This window comes from Colobus angolensis, unplaced genomic scaffold, assembly GCF_000951035.1.
Source record: "Colobus angolensis palliatus isolate OR3802 unplaced genomic scaffold, Cang.pa_1.0 Scaffold59, whole genome shotgun sequence".
NCBI classification, from domain to species: domain Eukaryota; kingdom Metazoa; phylum Chordata; class Mammalia; order Primates; family Cercopithecidae; genus Colobus; species Colobus angolensis.
In genome coordinates, this window is record NW_012119487.1 from 7204381 (window position 1) to 7222905 (window position 18525).

At 39.1% G+C, this 18525-nt stretch overlaps 1 protein-coding gene across 3 annotated transcripts in view; it reads left to right on the forward strand.

Annotated features, from left to right (window-relative positions):
* PAPPA2 (pappalysin 2) overlaps positions 1 to 18525 on the forward strand; it is a 417104-nt gene that overhangs the window by 223506 nt on the left and 175073 nt on the right. For all 3 annotated transcript variants that reach the window (XR_001004080.1, XM_011962377.1, XM_011962378.1), the window contains one exon: positions 3947 to 4092. Coding sequence is in view for 2 of the 3 variants with exons in the window: in XM_011962377.1 (XP_011817767.1) it covers positions 3947 to 4092 (146 nt within the window). In the remaining variant the exon portion in view is untranslated. The remainder of the gene's footprint in view (positions 1 to 3946; positions 4093 to 18525) is intronic.

The following is an 18525-nucleotide window of genomic DNA, read 5'->3' on the forward strand; positions in this document are numbered from 1 at the left end:
AATAAGACTGTGTTTTCAGTGGATGCTTCACACAAGTGTTGAAATTCCTCAGGTGATGATAGGAGGTGGAGTAAGGGGAGAGCCCAGGAATCAGGTACTGGAGCTCTTTACTCCAGAAAACAGAAACCAGAAAACAGTAACCAGAAAACAAAAAATGAAAGGAAGTGAGTATATGGGGATGAGTAGAGTTCCATGCACCTAAGAGCAAAAGGAATTTTACAGGAACAGAGAAAACTATGTGTTTGAGGTTGCACTGAGCAGCCTGGAGAATGCTTCCAGGGGCCCGCAAGTCCCAAGGTGTGGGCCCAGTGAATGGGGTGGCGGATCAGGTCAAAGGTGATATTCCCTAGAAAGAAGAGACATAGTGAGAGAGTGGATAGGGGATGGGAATGGCAGGGGACCTTCCTGCATATTTTGGATAGAGAACTGTATTTTACAGTAATAACAGGAAGCCTTAGGCTTAACCAAACCCAAATGTCTATGAGGCACACGTTGCTTCTGTGAGGGGAATTGGTTGAAGGTCCTTAGGGGTATCTGTTTTCCTTCTGCAGGTGGCTGCAGGTGGCTGCCGTATCAACTGTGGAGTGCAGTCAGGCTCCTCCTTTGGCGTGGGTTTACTCTTGACTGTGGGAAGTGGGGCTGTGGGTTCCAGTCTCAAGGTGCACATCCATCCTTTATGTCTTGTTTTCTACATGCCAGTTTTTGATACTGATTCAACTTCCTTCAGACAGCAGACAGCTCAGGATCTTTTGCTTATTTCTGGCTTCCTTCATGAATAATTTCTATCAAAGTACTATGGGGTTTTTTAACTGACTAATAAACTACAGCACAAAGAATCACTTTTCCTACACTTTTACTTTGTTTAGTTGGGAACTAAGCAGTAGTTGCAGTTTGTGTGTACATTTAGATACTGGGATGTGACTGGAGAGCCAGCTGTCAGGGGCATGGCAGAAGCCGAAGAGAATACACTAAGGCAGGGAGGCAATGAAACATGGTAGACTGGAAACCCGGCAATGGCTAATCCCAAACCAGTAGGTGACAGTCATAGAATGGTGAAGCAGATGTGCACTCTCCATAGGGCATGTCAGAACTAACAAGCCTGAGTAATGGGGCAGAACAGCTTGATATGTCAGCCCCAAGGACAGCCTATTACTGAGATAATATTTATAAAAACCAAGACATAACTTTGGTCACTCTGACTCCTTCAGGGAGACATGTAAGTGAGTATCCTTATCTAGAGTGTACAGAGCATGAGGAAAGGTAGGTCCTGGCAGAAATTAAGCAGATTAATGCAGTTTATCCCCTTTTAATACAAAGTTCTGGTCAGTGCATGCCCCTTATGCATTTCACTGCATTTATGTGTGGCATTCTGCCTTCCCTTGAATATTAAGCTAATTTGAATGGCAAGTCTATCTCTTAATCATTTCTGAAGTAAGGTGCTAATCTCTAAATTTGAAAATAATGTCCATTTTTTCTCATCCTAAGCCCATGAACTGGGTTCTGGTCATATTGGTTGAGAAGCTAAGACATATATCTTCATTAGTTCCGATTAACTTTTGAAATGGTTACCTGTGTTGCAATAGACAGAGCATTCTGCATGCAAATCAGACACACTGACTTCTGCATGTTTGCTCTCACTGGTTTAGAGGAAAGTCTGGATAGTAGTCTTTGTTTCCAGCAAAATAAAGGTTTCTTCTATCAATTCAATTAATGACTCTTTCTAGAGTTTTAAAATTTATTCTCTCCCTTATACTTGATGACATATATCTCTATCTCCAGGAAATACAGGAGTCTGAGTAACCATACCCAGTTTGCCACCAGCATGACATAAATACTGTCATCTGGAAGGGTAATTTATGACTGGAGAGAGGATTGGGCAAGGAAGAAAAAGAAGATGAGGAGAACCAGCTAATGAGGTTGGGGGTGGAGGAGGAGGCCCCTTGGAGGTTCCTCAAGAGAAATTAGTGGAACTGGTGGATTGAGGGAGGATGGGAGGATGGTGTCCAAGACTGGTAGATGGCAGGCAAAGAAGCCAGTAGCACACAGATAGCCAAAATAAGCCATGCCAGGAGCAGGGAGGCTGGAGAAGTGCCTGCAGAGAAGAGAGAGAAAGCTGTCAAGTTACCAACTCCCAATTTTAATTGGAACCCAAGAATAGGAACAGAGAAAGAGTATGGCTTTTCTTCCTTGGTACCCTAAGCTGAGCCCATGCTCAGTCTCTGATTCTCTCTTCCCCTTTCTTTTCTTTTCTTCTCTTTCTTTTTCTTTTCATTTATTTTATTCTCTTTTCTCTTCCCCTCTCTACCTTCTGACCTATTGAAACATCTCCATGTTGAAGACTCACTTGATATCATCATCACCCCCAAATCATCAATTTGTCAATAAAGGAAATTATACTTATTTCTAATAAAGGAGAAAGTAAAAGAGAATGTGGCTAATGTCTCGGGAAAACCAGGCAACAACTCAGAAAACATTTTGTCTTCAGGAAAGCAGCAGGAGAACTATCCCCCGATCACATATGACGTCATCTCTTGGAGTTTGGATGATTTCTTGCAGCTGAGAGCTAGTTTTCCAAGATATTATAAGTCAATGAAAGATGGTATTTTAAAAGCCCTTTTCTCCCAAACATCTTTGGTTCTAAAGCAAGATCTTTTTGTTTTGTTTTGTTTTTCCTTTTATTCCCGTTTTTGGTTCTGTTCCAGAAAACAAATAAACAATCTTTGGGATTGCCCTTTCTCAGGTGATTTTGCCAGCACATCCTACACTTGGATGAAATAGATGGCATCAACAGTCGGAAGGCAGAGCAAGCTAGAGGGGAAGGGTCATGCTCTCCTAACATGAGCTTCTGGGGTGGTAGATTTCGGTGTCTGCAGCTTGTCTACTAGAATAGCATCAACAAAGCATAATCTGTAAAGGAAATTTCCAACCTGTGTGGACAGGCTGTCTGCCCAGCTGGCGCTGTGATAAGAACATTCCTATCTCTGGAATGGCAGACCATGGCCACTGTGGGGAGCATCTAGTAAGTCTAAGGGGCCATTGAGCTCTGGTTTAGTTGTTCCTTCTTAAAATAACACTTCAGTGAGAATAGAAACGCACTGTTTGCTTATGGTAAAGTTTTAAGTTTCACTGATGCTGAGAAGCTAAAGGTCTTTGACTATATGTGAGTTTAGAAAGAGACCAAATGTTTGTGTCCTTTTCTATAAGCCACAAGTCATGTGTTTTTAACAGACCTTTAATTCTGTGCATCAATGCAAACATAATATTGCCTAGTGCTTTCAAAGTCACCAATAAACATACTTGGTAAATATCATAAGGTAATAGGAGTAGGGTAGAGTTTCTATGGATTAAGGGACTAGAAAGAGAGATGTCTATATAATTGTTATTCTTTGCAGTAGCTTTATTATGTCCTTCCCTGATTTTAACTCATCTCATTTTTTCCTCTTTTACTTTATGTTTTCTATCCTCTATTTCCCTTTTTCTTTTAAAAAATAATGCTTGAAGTAGGCATACACTGAAAAAGAGATTGAACTGGAATTCAAGGATCATGCAATGTGATGGAAAGAACAAGAAACTGAGAGTTGGAAGGCCTTCTTCACTGTGGCCTGAGAATAATTCTCAAGACAAAGAATTCATGGGATCATTAGGTTTATCTTGAAGAAATAATCTGGGTGTAGGGTAGGGAATTGAGTATGATGTTAAATATGTAGTATTCATACAAACATTATAGTGTTTTAAAAAGTCATTATACCATTTATTGGTATGAGCATCCCAAATGTGTATTAATGCCTTTTCTTCTGGTCTTCATGACAGGCTGGTCTCTGCCCCATGTCCCTCCAAAAGGTAATGCTGGCTGGGAGTGCCATTGGAATCTGATTAAGTCTGGCTCTGCTATTCTCTAAGTACCAATTCTTTGCTGTGACATTTTCTCATCTGGCATGCTCTCTAGGGCATACATGAGTGTGAAGGAGCTGAAGGAGGCCCTGCAGCTGAACAGTACTCACTTCCTCAACATCTACTTTGCCAGCTCAGTGCGGGAAGACCTTGCAGGTGCTGCCACCTGGCCTTGGGACAAGGACGCTGTCACTCACTTGGGTAAGTGAAATGAAGACCAAACATGGTAGGAAAGAACAAAGAAGATTGAAGGAAGCTTGTGAAAATAAGTTTGGGGAAAAAAGAAAGACAGAAAAAAAGTAAATGTACACAGTGAATTAACTGCTTTGCACTGAGAATGGCTCTTGGTAGAGCCTGTCAAAATGTTTCAATATAGGAAAGTAAGACATATTAGAGCAAGCAATGGCAAATGCTCAGAATGTTCTAGTCTGAATCTATAATTTAGATGAAAATAAATTGCTGGAATAGAATAAGATCATTTTAAGTCTTGCAGAGCCCCAAGTGGGGAACTATCAAATTATCAAGAAGGTGGCTGGACTGTGAAACCTGCTGTACAGTGATCACTGTTCCAGAAGACTGGTGGGCTTCTTGTATGGTGTGGACTCCTGAGGAAATCCCAGGAAATTCAAAAAGTGGGGTTTGCCTGCTCACCGGGGAAAACAGTGGATGCCTTAACACCAAGTGCAACTACTGAACACAAAAAAGACAATCGTTTTTACAATGTCTTATTATTATAAAGGGAAATCTTACTGAGCAAGCAATAAGAGTGATTACATCCGTTTTATAAACATATGGATAAAGAGTAATTATTGAACATAATTAGTATACATTTCCAAAAAGTCTTAGATAGCATTCTATAAAAATTTATTTTAAAATAAGTTACTATAATTGAAAGTAATATTTTGTGTTAGAAAAAGAATGGTTAGACAGACTGGAAACAATTTTATGAGTGATTTTTAAAAGGTACTACAAAGTTGGTCTTCCTAGTAATCAAATAAGAAGCAGAGAGGAATAAATTAAAGTAATAGAACATAATGCTGTATACATCAAATACCTGGTCATAGTGAAGTCTAGAACATATTGACTTGACAATCATAGAAAATATGAGCAAGTATTCAAAAGATAACCAGTGTTGTAGATTGGGGAAGGAGGAAGATGAGCAATGCGTTAGCGATAGACCAAAAAAAAAAGAGTTGCTGTTCAAGTGTGAAATAGTGATGAAAATCCACAGAGTGAATCAGGTTGAGATTCAAAAGGGTTATATATACCAGCAAATGGAGGATATATGCTAATGTATATATACACATATATGTATAACAAATTAAACATGTAAGAATCCAAATTAAATGCTTTGCTAGCATGCATAGCTGGGTTTCATTGGCTCTATAGTATCTGATTCAGTTTTAGAACCCTTTTATCACTAAACTGTATTTTTAGTTCTCAGTACATCAGAAATCAGAAATTTGTGATGTTAGTGTTGGCCTGAGGCTACCAAGGCAAGAGCATTGTGTGTGTTAATAACATACTGTCAGGCTCCTCAAGTAAGGACCTGATATTTCCAGGGATCCAGTATAAACCAAAGAAGGCATTCAGATTTATCTACAATTACTATGAGTGAAAAACTAGGGAAAGAGAGGTTTCTGGGTGGGATGAGATGTTTTGTTGGGCCTATCAGAAAACAAATTTGTAAGTCATAGGCTGCACTTCATGGCTATTAGTTTCAGGAAAAGTTCTAAAGGATTTTTGATACAGCTGACAGAAAGGGGCTATAGATTTCAGTCATACATTTCCAAGATGGTTATGTAAGCTGGAGACACCCCTGTGCTTTCCAGATGAAAGCTAGTGTGGGTCATTCTAGTCTTCCTGGTAGCCATGAGTGGACTAGAAAGTCATATTCCTGTAATTCATTTAATAGTGAGTACGGGTGTTTTGAGCTACGCTAATCAAAAGCAACAGTAGCAGAGGGGGCATATAACACTATAAGAAAATATCTCCAACTTGGTGCACACGCCAATCACCAATAGTAACCTTTCTGGTGTATGTCTATGGAGGTCCTGACAGCAAGATTTACCCAGCAGTGGCTTCCATGAGGCCCAAGTCTATCAACAGGAACTGAATCTATTTGGTTAAAAGACCTTAAAAAATTATCTTCTTGGCCATTATGGAGACAAATGATGACTTCTTGATAAGAATTGTTAGGCTGGGGCATACCATTGAATGTTTTCTAACTTTATTAGAATTGGGCATTGGCAAGACTCATTCAACTATAAAAAATGGATAAAATACTTTAAAATTATTTATTTGAAGGCATCAGACTGGCTAAGGCAACAAGGATATGAGGAGTCCAATCCCAGAAAGAAGAAAAATGCGTTGAAGTGAGTCCTGTATATAATTCAGTCTTTTTCCTTTCAGGGAAATTGCCAAATTCTCAGTGGAAGACATAGAGGCAGAGCAGAGAGCAGCAGCCTAGAGCTTGCTTTGGTCTCAAGACAAAAATTAAGAGTTCAGGTTTTCAGGGTAACCAAAACTTGAGGGACCAGGATCCTAGAGAAATGGAAATCACAAAAAGTAAGCCTGATTTTCTGATTGTGATTTTATTTTAAGATATTTGTTCGTTACTAAACTTACATTCTCAGGGCCACTGGGCAAGAAAACACGTAGAAAATAACTTCTAAGAGATTAAAAAGCCAAACAGTGATTTTAGGATTCTCATAACAGAAGATAGAAAATTGGAAGTTGAGGCCTTGTCGAGGAGAAGGGGCTCTGAGACACCCTCTGCGCAAGGGTAAACAAAAGTAGCACAGCTTATACAAAGTCTAAAATCTAGCCTGAAACACTTTTAAAAACGTTTTAATAGTTTTTTGGGGAACAGGTGGTGTTTGGTTACATGGATAAACTTTTTAGTGGTGACTTCTGAGACGTTGGTGCACCCATCACCCAAACAGTGTACACTGTACCCGTGTGTAGTCTTTTATCCCTCGCCCTGCTCCCACACTTCCTCCTGAGTCCCCAAAGTTCCATTGTGTCATTCTTACATCTTAAATCCTAATAGTTTAGCTCCCACTTATAAGTGATAATATATGATATTTGGTTTCCCATTCCTGAATTACTTCACTTACAATAATGGTCTCCAACTCCATCTAGGTTGTTGCAAATGCCATTATTTTGTTCCTTTTTATGGCTGAGTAGTATTCCATGGTATATACATATACCACATTTTCTTTATCCACTCATTGATTAATGGACATTTGGGCTGGTTCCATATTTTTGCAATTGTGAATTGTGCTGCTATAAACATGTGTGTGCAAGTGTTTTTTTCCATATAGTGACTTATTTTCCTTTGGGTAAATACCCAGTAGTGGGGTTGCTGGATCAAATGATAGATCTACTTTTAGTTCTTAAGGGATCTCCATACTGTTTTTTCATAGTAGTTGTACTAGTTTACATTCCCACCTGCAGTGTGAAAGTGTTCCCTTTTCACCACATCCACATCAACATCTATTAGTTTTTGATATTTTTAAATTATGGCCTTTCTTGCAGGAGTAATGTGGTAGTGGTTTTGATATGCGTCCTATCTACTTTTCTTTGTTTTTGTTGCATTTGCTTTTGGGTTCTTGGTCATGAACTCTTTGCCTAAGCCAATGTCTAGAAGAGTTTTTTCAATGTTATCTTCTAAAATTTTTATGTTTCCTCCTGAAACACTCTTAATCCCTGTTTGGAGGAAGTTTATCTGCCTATATTCTAACTGCCTAGAAAAAGAAATTAAATATTCTTTGGAGAAAGACATAATTGAAAGCCTCTACAATTGTTCATGCACAGTGTCTAGCAGTCAATAAAGAGATATCAACTATTTCAGGAGACAGGGTCAAATGATGATAAACCAAACAAACAAATCATACACAATCAAAACTTATCCAGGTATTGGCATTATTGGGCACTGGCTTTAACTATGATTAATATGTAAAAATAGATGAAAATGCATAGTTTCTTCAGAGAACTGGAATCTCTAATAGTGGATCAAATGGAAATTTTAGAACTAAAAATAGATACCAGTAAGAAAAATTAAGAAATTAATAGATGAGTTTATGAACAGAAGAAAGAATTTAAAAACTAGACCATTGTAGAAAATTTACAAATTGAAGCTCTGAAAAAGGAAGTGCTGTGAAAACACAGAAGAAATCTCAGGTAACATTTAAGACTCCATGAAAAATTTCTATTGTAAATTGGAGTTCTAGAAGAAGAAAAACAAATTGTGGGCAGAAACAATATTCAAAGAGATAATGACTGAGAATCTTGCAAACTGACAAACGATATCAAACCACAGATTCTAGATATTTTACACTTGCCATACAATCCAGTAATTGGACTCCTGGTCATTAATCCTAGAGAAATGAAAATATATATATCCACTTAAAAAACTTGTACATGAATAAATCTTCATAGCAGCTTTCTATTTTCTATATAGTAGCCCCAAACTGGAAATGACAAAAGTGTCCTTCAGTGCTGACTGCTTAAACAAACTGTGTACATCCACACAATGAAATACTACTCCACAAAGTGTTAATGCATGCAACAACTTGGATGGATCTCAAGGGCATTATGTTAAGTGAAAAAAAAAAAAAAAAAGCCAATCTCAAAAGTTACATGGTGTAACATTTCACATTTGCAGCATTCTCAAAATGGTAAATTTCTAGAGATAAAGAACAAATTAGTGGTTTCCAGGGTTTAAAAATGAGGAGGCAATACATGGTCGGAGGTTGAGAAGAGTATGGATGTATTTGTGACATAAAGGATAGTAGGTGGGACATGTTAATAGTGATAGAACAGCTCAGTATCTTGACTGTGGTGTTGATTACATAACTGTGTATATGTGATAAATTTCATAGAACTACAAACACACACACACACAACTGCATGTAAAAACTGGTGAAATCTGATAGACATCTATGGTCTCTATAAATAAGCAAGGTTCTTTGCATATAGCAGGTGCTCTGTGAGTGATCATTGAATGAAGGTATAGATGAGTAAAAGTATTACATTTAAATGATTTCAAGAAATGCTTAAATTGTCTCATGAATCACTGACTTCAAATCACTATCCCTTCAAAGAAGCAAGGGATATTTATATTTTATTCTTAATCCTTTGAGAAATAATTGTACTCCCCTACAACATGATTGTTAATGTGCTTTTCAGAAGTAAAAGACTAGACTGAACAGCTCACAGATCTGATTCAATAGAAAATTGTGTTCTTATTTATTTCTTCTTGTTCAGTCATAGCTGATTAAACAAAGGAACTGTATTGACTAAAATCAGGTGTAGAGTAGTACAGACAGCTGACATAACATGATAGAGGAAGACATTCAGAATTTTCTAAATAGAGCCTTTTTGAGACTCAAGATGGGATTATCTGTTTGTGTCAGCATGTAAAGGACCTACATTTTCAGGGTCTGTTGAATGACCTGGCAGATAAGCACACTAGCCTGAAAGTTTGAAGACTGAATCCAGTTTCTGACTATCAATGGCTTAAGTCACTATGTGGAAAGACCAAGGCAATTTGTCATCGTGATTTGCCATCAACACCATTTCTGCCCTTTCGTATGATTTTGTGCTTTCAATGCTGTGTTAACACAAAGAAAAATCTTTTTGCAGGTAGATGAATGAGTGGGATCCTCTTGAGCTCTAATATTCAGTAGTTTGAACATTTTTAGCCATGGTAAACAATGCCTGAATTGAAAACATATCTTTAAAAGCAGAACACTTAAGTTAGTCATAAACCAGTCCTTTTATAAGCCTTGGATACCATACTCATCATCATTGATTCATTCAAAGAAAAACTTGACTGTGTTTTGTGGCAATGCCGTAGATAGAATAATGAAAACAGTCTGCTCTTAAGGGGTGCACAGCGTGATTGGGAGACAGATATGTAATACAGATTTATAATACTATGTGCTGGCACCATACATGAAGTTAGGCAGGAACATAGAAAGGAAAGTGCCTAATTGTGCTGAAAGTATTAACAAAGAGTTTCCAGAGGGGCTGAGGCTTGAGATGGGAATTGAAGGATAAGCAAGAGTTTGCTTGGCAGACGTAGGAGAGCATTCCAGAGCAGAACTGGCAGATGGAGGGTTCAGCACACACTTAGAAGTGGGGGTGCTTTGCATGGCTACAGTAGTGCTCTTCAAACTTATTTTTTCACTTGTACCTGTGAAGAGACTCAAAAAACTCAGCAAACCTTCATACATTCTCAGAGTAACATCTAAACATCTAATAATAGGTTTAATAGTAGCAAAAAGAGTAATTGGGGCATATAATTTTATTTCAAACTACTATCATTTAAAAATAAATCTTAAATTTACTTTCCTAAGTGTCCTCTCAGTACCATACCAATTTGAAAATCACCATCATTTATTTAAAAAAAAATCATGGTCATGTACTTTTTAAACATTGGGCAAGTGTTCATTGTTTTCTTTCTTTTTGTCTCTAAACTTGCGTTTCCATTTCACTTCTATAGAATTTTATACTAATGTAACATACACATGTCTTTTTTTCAGAGTTTAGTTGGTTGCCTGTTTCTCAGCTAAAAACATTTTGAATACAACAACTCTTTTGTGATCACATTTTGTTAAACTAGACTTTTTATTTTGAGATATTATACATTCCCATGTAGTTGTAAGAAACGATGCAAAAACATTCTGTATAACCTTTACCCATTTCCCCTAATGGTAGCATCTTGTAAAACAGTAGTACAGTCTCACAAACAGGATATCAGCATTGAAACTAACATAAGTTATTAAGCGTGATCTAAACAATATTTTTAGATGTTGGTTAATCACTAGTAAAAACAAATGCTTGGGAAATGTGTATTTTAAGGAGATAAACATGGCTCTCCCAACCCCAAAGTAGTTCTTGTGTCTGTGAATGAATAGTAATTATTGCTGTAATGAGAAAAGATTTAACATAAATTATATTGCTTTGTTTCTCATTTATAGCTGTAAGTGCTAAGAAAATTTGTTCGAATAAATAAGGAGATGGGGAAAGAGGAGTTCTGTTTGATTGACTGAGGGGATGGTGGAGTCAAGGTAGAAAATGCAGGAAAAGGAAAAGCAAATGGGGAGCCAGTTTGTTTTTGGATATGTTGAGCTAGGGGTCTCTAAAATCAGCTAAGAAGGGGCTTCCATAGAAGAGGGAGGAGGAAAAGATATCAGGGTGTGTACTGGAAACCAAAAGACAGAGAGTTTTGAGAAAGTCTCGTGGGGTCCACAGCTACTGCAGAAAGATGAAATCAGCACACAGGCATTTTGGCCAAGTTAGAGAGAAGAATCACTGTGGCACAGAAGCTAGATACTTCCTAGTGTTCTGGTCTGTCACGTTCCTAATTGTTCTAGAGAATGTCTGTACCACCACAGAGCAGTGAGAGCACCCAATCAGCTCACAAGCAACATGCTCTCAGGTGCATGGGACCTGAGGACCCTGTGGGAGGAAACTTGAACCTGGATCATGGGGGTTTAAACATAAGGGACCTTCAAATGAGTCCGGATGAAGTGATTCTTGATTGGGGGAAAAGAAAATATTTGAATGATGGAGTGGGTTATGGCTTCACATGGATAGGAACAAACGGGACCTGGGCTTTTGTTTCATTGTATGTAAAATGGGGATAATAAGCATGAGGAAGAATGTCTGGCATACAGCAGGAGTTCAGTAAATATGAGCTTTAATAGTAGTAGTAGAAGCTTCAAATACAGTGTATCTGTGGTTGCCCTTCCTGGTTGTGCCTTCAGCCTCCAAGATAGAAACTTTTTCGGTGCCCTGGAAAAAATCTTGGCTCTTTTATAAAGGAAAGAAATGTGTTTTTAGGAATGCATCTGCTTGCAATGGTAGAACTGCTTGTAAGAAGCAGAGAGAGCTTCCTTACAAATCAGAGAAGGAAAGGGTAAACAATGGTGGGTGGTCTGGGGAGGTGAGCGGTCTGTGAATGTCCTGGAGCCCAGTGGACTGCAGTGGAGTAGCTGTCACAGGGTTGGTATGGGTAGGACCACTACCTGGGAGAAGGCAAAGCAGCAGCAGTATAGGTAGCAGAAACTAGCTTGGAGGTGAGATACCCCTTCCTCATGCAGAACTTTTGCAGGGGTTCTTCCAGGACAAACTTCAGCTTTCTTTCAACCAAATAGTTAGATATTGAGATTAAAGTTTACATCAGTTGTGATACATTGATGCACAATGTGAATGAAGCCTCAGGTGCTAAGAACTATTCATAGATATGGTAAGTAGGAAGTCTTTGATAACATTAACCAGATTGTTTCTGTGGAGTCTGGGTGCAGAAACCAGAGTGGGACAGGTAGAGGAACCCACAGAAGGTGAAGAGGGGGATGTGGATCTTTCAAGAAGTTTGACTGTGAAGGCATAAAGCACTAGGGTGAAGAAGGTGATGGTTAGAGGGTGATGAAGAAAGTTTTGGATTTAAAGAGACTTGAGCATGGTTATAGTCCACAACCTGATGGAGGGAGTGCTCCGAGGCACACCAACATTTGTAGATCATGAAGGTGTTTGTCATTAAAGGATTGGGCTAGAGCAAAGCCACCATTGTCCCTTATTCACTGCTGGTTTTTTTTTTTTTTTTTTTTTTTTTTTTACTGTGCCAAAACAGAGTGATTCTTCCTAGAGCTAAGGAATAAATAAGATGTGTAAACTGGAGTGCACATGTAAATATTAGAGGTCATAGTCATTCATTAGGCAGCCTATATGACATAAATAAGATGAGAACTGCTCCTGATAATTACCCCTTGGCTTCTGTTGTAGATGATTTAACTGTCGGAAGATGACATTTAGTAAATGACGCTATTCTGGGTGCTTTGGAGTTTGGAAAACAGGGAACACTCTTGGATATTAAACACTTTAAACAAAATTAGCATAGAATTTGAATGCTGTACTCTGAGATTAGGGTACCCCAAACAAAGATTCCTGAATTTAAAAGCATGTGATGTAAATACTCACTTTTATATATGGTGATTTGAAAGGTCTTCTCTTCTAAAACATGTCCTAGTACTCATTAAATCCTTGATACTCCAGAACAGTGCCTGGCATAGATAAATGCTCAATAATGCTTAACGAATAAATGAATTATAGGAAATATCTTCCCCACTCATACTCTGTAGTGCCTAAAATTCTGTCATGATTTTCCTGCAAAGTAGACAAAAAAAGAATCCATCATGAGGTTGTGTGTGTGTGTGTGTGCGTGTGTGCTCGCGCGCGTGCACGTGCGCGTGTGTGAAGCATTGCCCCCATAATGGAACAAGGAAAGGGTTATATATTAAGTCTCTAATGCCTTGCTAATAACATCTTCAGTTTTAATTCAACAGATTACTTTTCTCCACAATGTGGGAGTGGCTAGTGCTCCCTGAATGCTTGACTGTTGCAGATAGGAGTAACTGAAAGGGTATACAAGGAGACAAAAAAAAAAAAAATGACACCATATTCAGCAAAATCTTCACCCTCTACACATGTTTGTCTTGGTTCAGTCTTGACTGGAATAAAGACTGCCTTCTAATGAGACCACAAGCTGTAAAATCAAGCCAATATGAGATTTGGAGATGAATGGCTCCTGGACTGGTTCTCTTAAAGATTCACTTCTTTTTCTAGCTCCAGTTATTATTATTTTCAATTGTCCCCATTTCCTTCTCTCCCTTTGCCTACCAGTCCACCTACACCACTTTTTCTTTCCTTGTCCTGACTTGAAGTGCTCCTTCCCTGGACCCCAAGGCATGGTTTTATAACTTTGTCCCTTCATTATGGACAGCATGTTTTGAGAAGCAGTTTCACCAGTCACTGGAAGTAATTACATAGGCACCTGCAGACCGGCCCTCAACCTCCCCGTTTTATGGGCATATAATATTCAGCCCTAAAAATTTTACAGAACTGTTTTAGAGTTTTTCAACCAATATCCTTTTCTCAAACTGCCCAAAGCTATTTTATTTATTTATTTATTTATTTTACTGAAAGTGGCTCTGGGAATCGTTCTCTTTACCGTGAGCCACTTGGGTATTCTTGTGTTAAAGCCTGGAAAAGCCAGTAGGAATTTAGAAATATAGAATCACTTTGGAAGCTTGGCTGTTTACTACTAAGATTTCATCTTCTAATTAGCAGATTCTTTCTTTTCTTCCCCCACACCATCCCCTAGACCACACAACAACTCTGTCTTATTGTTTTGGCTTGTCTTTTGTAATCAAGGCTGAAAGATCTTCTAAGAAGGCATGTGTTCTCCTGCTGCCAGTCCATTAAGGAACAGCTGTGCCACACATGGCCCCCAGTTGCTGGGAGCCCATTCATACTGCGTTCCATGTACAAGTTGATGGTACTGGCACACACTGGGTTCAAGTCTTGGCATACACATTCAGGCATGCAAGAAATGTAACTTACTTTATTCTTCTGTCATTAAACTTTATATCTATTTTCAGCCCCCATGCTACTGAGTAGTAGTAATTTACTCTCAGTCAATTATGCCTGTTGTGCTTGGGGCTGTACCTAACTGTGGAGATGGCTTGTACGTGCTGAGACCACAGGGAAAATGATCCATTTTTGTCCTTGGTCACCAGGTGATGCTGGTCACCTGAGATGACCCTGGTTCTCATCACAGGGACATCCTCAGGGAATTTATGCCCTTCCTGCTTAGCTCTGGTGGTCAGTCATTCCTCTCTAGGGCTAAGCCACTTAGGAATCTACTGTAATGAGGCAAGATCCCTCTGCTGTCAGATCACACAAACCTATTGTGGGTTTTTATCCTTTTTCCAGCTCGAAAGTCAGGGTACAGTCAACTTTATTGGACCCACTACCAACTATTCATTCCCATTATTTACCTTTAGCCTCTTTCCTCTTCTTTCAGCTTGGGAGAATCATTTCTAGGCTAATGTGATAGTGGTCGTGTTGGTAGTGTGAGAGCGAGGGTCCCTGTCTTCAATCCATCTACCATGCTGGCTAAACTGTGGATGGAGTCGTTTCAGGACCCAGGTGGCAGAGGCTTAGAAACCCCACAGCCAAAAAAAGGATTTCTTGTTTCCTTGCTTTTCATTATGTTGTATTACTTCCTAGTGAGGTTAATACATGTAGAAAAGTCTGGTATTGTGAATTAAGTGGAGCAGAGAGAAGAGAAGCATGGAACTACCAGGGTAAAATGTTAGTATTTCCAAATTTTTTCCATCCTTTTACACTAGTACTTTAAAGTTTCCCCTGAGTAAGTATTCCTGGTCTTGTTATCAGTCCGTCGACAGTCTTGCAGGATGGGCATTGGGGAAGTGAGTGAAGGTGGGGGGAACCTGAAAGTGCCTCAGAGTGGAGACTGAAGCATTGTGATATAGTTGAAAATATATGTGTGCATTTCTTTTCTCTTCCTGTTTCAATGTGTCAGGCAAGAGCAGGAACACCAAAGAAGGGATTCAACTGTAGGGGATGGAATCTTGTCCCTACCCCACTCCCCATTCTACTATCATATTTTATTTTTCATCTGTGTTTCAATTTTGTCATCCAAGATAAGGAATGATAAAAAGTAATGGTTTTGAGTATAAAAATGATCATCATATTCCCCATAACTAGAGAGTTGGAAGGGAATGATTATTGGCACTATAGAACAAAGACATCTTGTATAAATCTGATCTAACAATAATTTGAGGTCTATGAAGAATTATGCCAACAGCCCCAATTTGGTAAGATTTCCTTTCCTCCTGCAATTAGCAGCCTAATTTCAGACTGCCAAGAATAAGTTTTGAACCCTAATATGTTGTCTATGAAGAGAATGGGCACTTGTCTATTTGCAGCCCTCTCAAAGTCTTGCTTATCTTCTGGATGCCTGTGGTTGTTAGGATCAGAACAACATGAAGACAAAGTATGAGCGGCTTAGAGGAAAATCAGAGCTCCTTGTTGAGGTTGTTCTCCTACTGTGTCTGGCAATGCCTGGTTTCACTCTGGGAGGTCTGTCTAATTTATGGTCAGGCCCCATCTTCTTTTATATTTTTTTATGAATGAAGGTTAGGTGGGAGCCAATGAAGGTTATAGGCAAATGAACGTGTACTGCCAGATTGCACATAGAATAACAATATTGACAAATGGTCTAATATATATTTTGAGTCTCTTTGTTCTAGGAAATAAGCTAAATGCTTATTTATTTACCTTACTACTTTAATCTTCATGACAATTCTTTGAAGTAGGATCTCTTGTTATTACCATTAAACAGATCAGTAAACAGCCTGGAGAGCTTTTAAAGAGTGTTTCCCCATATCAGGATCAATACCTTTACAGTGCCAGCTAAAGAAGGAGCCCTGGCCCCTCAAAGGCTACCTTGTGAGAGAGAAGCTTCTGCCCAGTGGTGCAGGAACCACATGTAATCACGCACAGCCTGACCCATGTAACTGGAAGAAAGTGTGTGTGCAGATTCTAGCTTCAGAAGATAATGCTGGTTCATTTGAATATTAATAGATAGCATTTCTGACTATTTTTTCATTATTCCTATGCTGTTGCCCCTGAGAAAGGATTGCAGCTTTTCCTGAAAGCAGGGGAATGCACAGTCCCTCAGGCCCCCTCCTCCTCATTGGGGGAAGACTTAAATGCTGGTGATGGCAGGAAGGGATTGCCACTCTAGCCACTCAGTTTTTATTTATTATTTATTATCACGTCTTGTTCCTTTTAATGAAAAGAAATGCTTGCATTCCTCTTATTAAACTTTGGGCAACATGTCTTTATGCCTCGCTCCGGCTTTGGCATGAGTACATGTGTATGTGTAACTTTTATTAAAACGTGAAAGAACTTTTCTAAACTAAATCACCAAATAAATTTAATGTCTTTCCTCACCCCTACATCGATGCGAGTGTGTGTGTGTCTCAGTGAGTAATGAAAACCCACTTCTTAATAATGTGAGTGTGTGTGTCTGTGAGTGATTAAAACTCATTTCCCTAATAACTTCACAAGTTTGTTTTGGTTGGAATAAAGGATGGGTGGGAAGAACAGTGTGAGACCCCGTATCTGTGAGAGTGGATAAAGGGTGCAAACCGGTTGTATTAGTCCGTTCTCACACTTCTGTGAAGAAATACCTGAGGCTGGGTAATTTATTAAGGGAGGGCATTTAATTGACCACAGTTCAGTATGGCTTGGGGGGCCTCAGGAAACTTACAATTACGGCGGAAGATACCTCTTCACAGGGGGGCAGGAAAGAGAATGAGTTCGAGTATGGGAAATGCCAGACACTTATAAAACTATCAGATCTCTTGAGACTTACTCATTGTCATGAGAACAGCATAAGGGAAACTGCCCCCATGATTCAATTACCTCTACCTGGTCCCACCCTTGACATGTGGGGATTATGGGATTATGGGGTTTACAATTCAAAATGAGATTTGGGGTGGGGACACAGCCAAACTATATCACTAGTGGAGAGGGAGTGAGGATTAAAGGGCGGCGAATCCGGGTCACTTGGAAATCCGCAGCAGGTCTGAGAGTAGGATGGCTGGCTTCTCACTGCCAGCTTTCCCCTTTCCCTCAGGCCACTGAGAGTTGGGAGTCTTGGAACACAAACTGCAAGGCTGAGGCAGTGACAGTCCAGGACAATACAGATTCCTTTACATGTACGTGTTCATGACTGTCCCACAAAGCCTGCATGTTAGCTCTCAGAGTCTGGGAATACAGATGGGAAGAAATCTTAGTGATGTAAATCTACCCCCTCATTTTACAGATGAAGAGATTAGGGGAAAGGTTGAACAGCCAAGGCCATGGAGCGAGTGAGGGTCAGCTAATGGTCCACACTCCAAGCTCCTCTAGTTCTAGTTGAGGGGGATAATTTTATAATCTGGTGCTGTAGTAGATATAGAATTACTATAAGAGGTCTAGGACCTTGGGATTTTTGTTCTCAACATGCGTTGGTGTACACAACACTCATCCCTAAATTAGAGCAATATTTTGTTCTATATTTTCTATATTTCTCTATTTTGTGCAATATCCTAGTTAACACACATGTAGTTACTGAACCCGTTGCCATGTCTTCCATATAAACGAGTTATTAGCGTAAGTACATCTCTCTGCAATTGAAAATATAACTTGCAAATGTGTGTTAAAATGCTTATGTTTTTAGTGAAAATGTAAGTGTTGTTTGATTAAAATGTTATTCTTCTGTGTTGGAAATGTGCACCAAGAGTCCTACACTGGAGAACCCTGGCCAATTGTCCTGGGTATGGAGGGGATTTGCTGGGAGTGTTGAGGGCTTGCATTTTTATGCTTCTTCTTCCAGTTATAAATAAGCTGGTTTATTGAAATATGGCTGTTGCAAAATATTTTTAGATTTGGAAACATCTCATTTGGGGTTGAGGTAGAGACTTCTGCTGGTTGATTAGAAGCCCAATATTATAATGACTGCCCCGTATTCTCGAGTGTTTCCAGTCCACACTCCTGGTCATCCCTCCTTTCTTGGCACATGTTGATTTTGCCCTGAACCATCTTTCTTTTCATCTACATTTTCTTTATCTATAACTGAAGGAGATCACAAAAGGACCTGGACCTGGCTGGCCATAGGATGTGGAGATATTTGATGTTTTGCTCAGAGCTAAAATATATGAGTAGAAAGTAACTATTGATTTGAACTTTTTTTTTTTTTCCATCTTT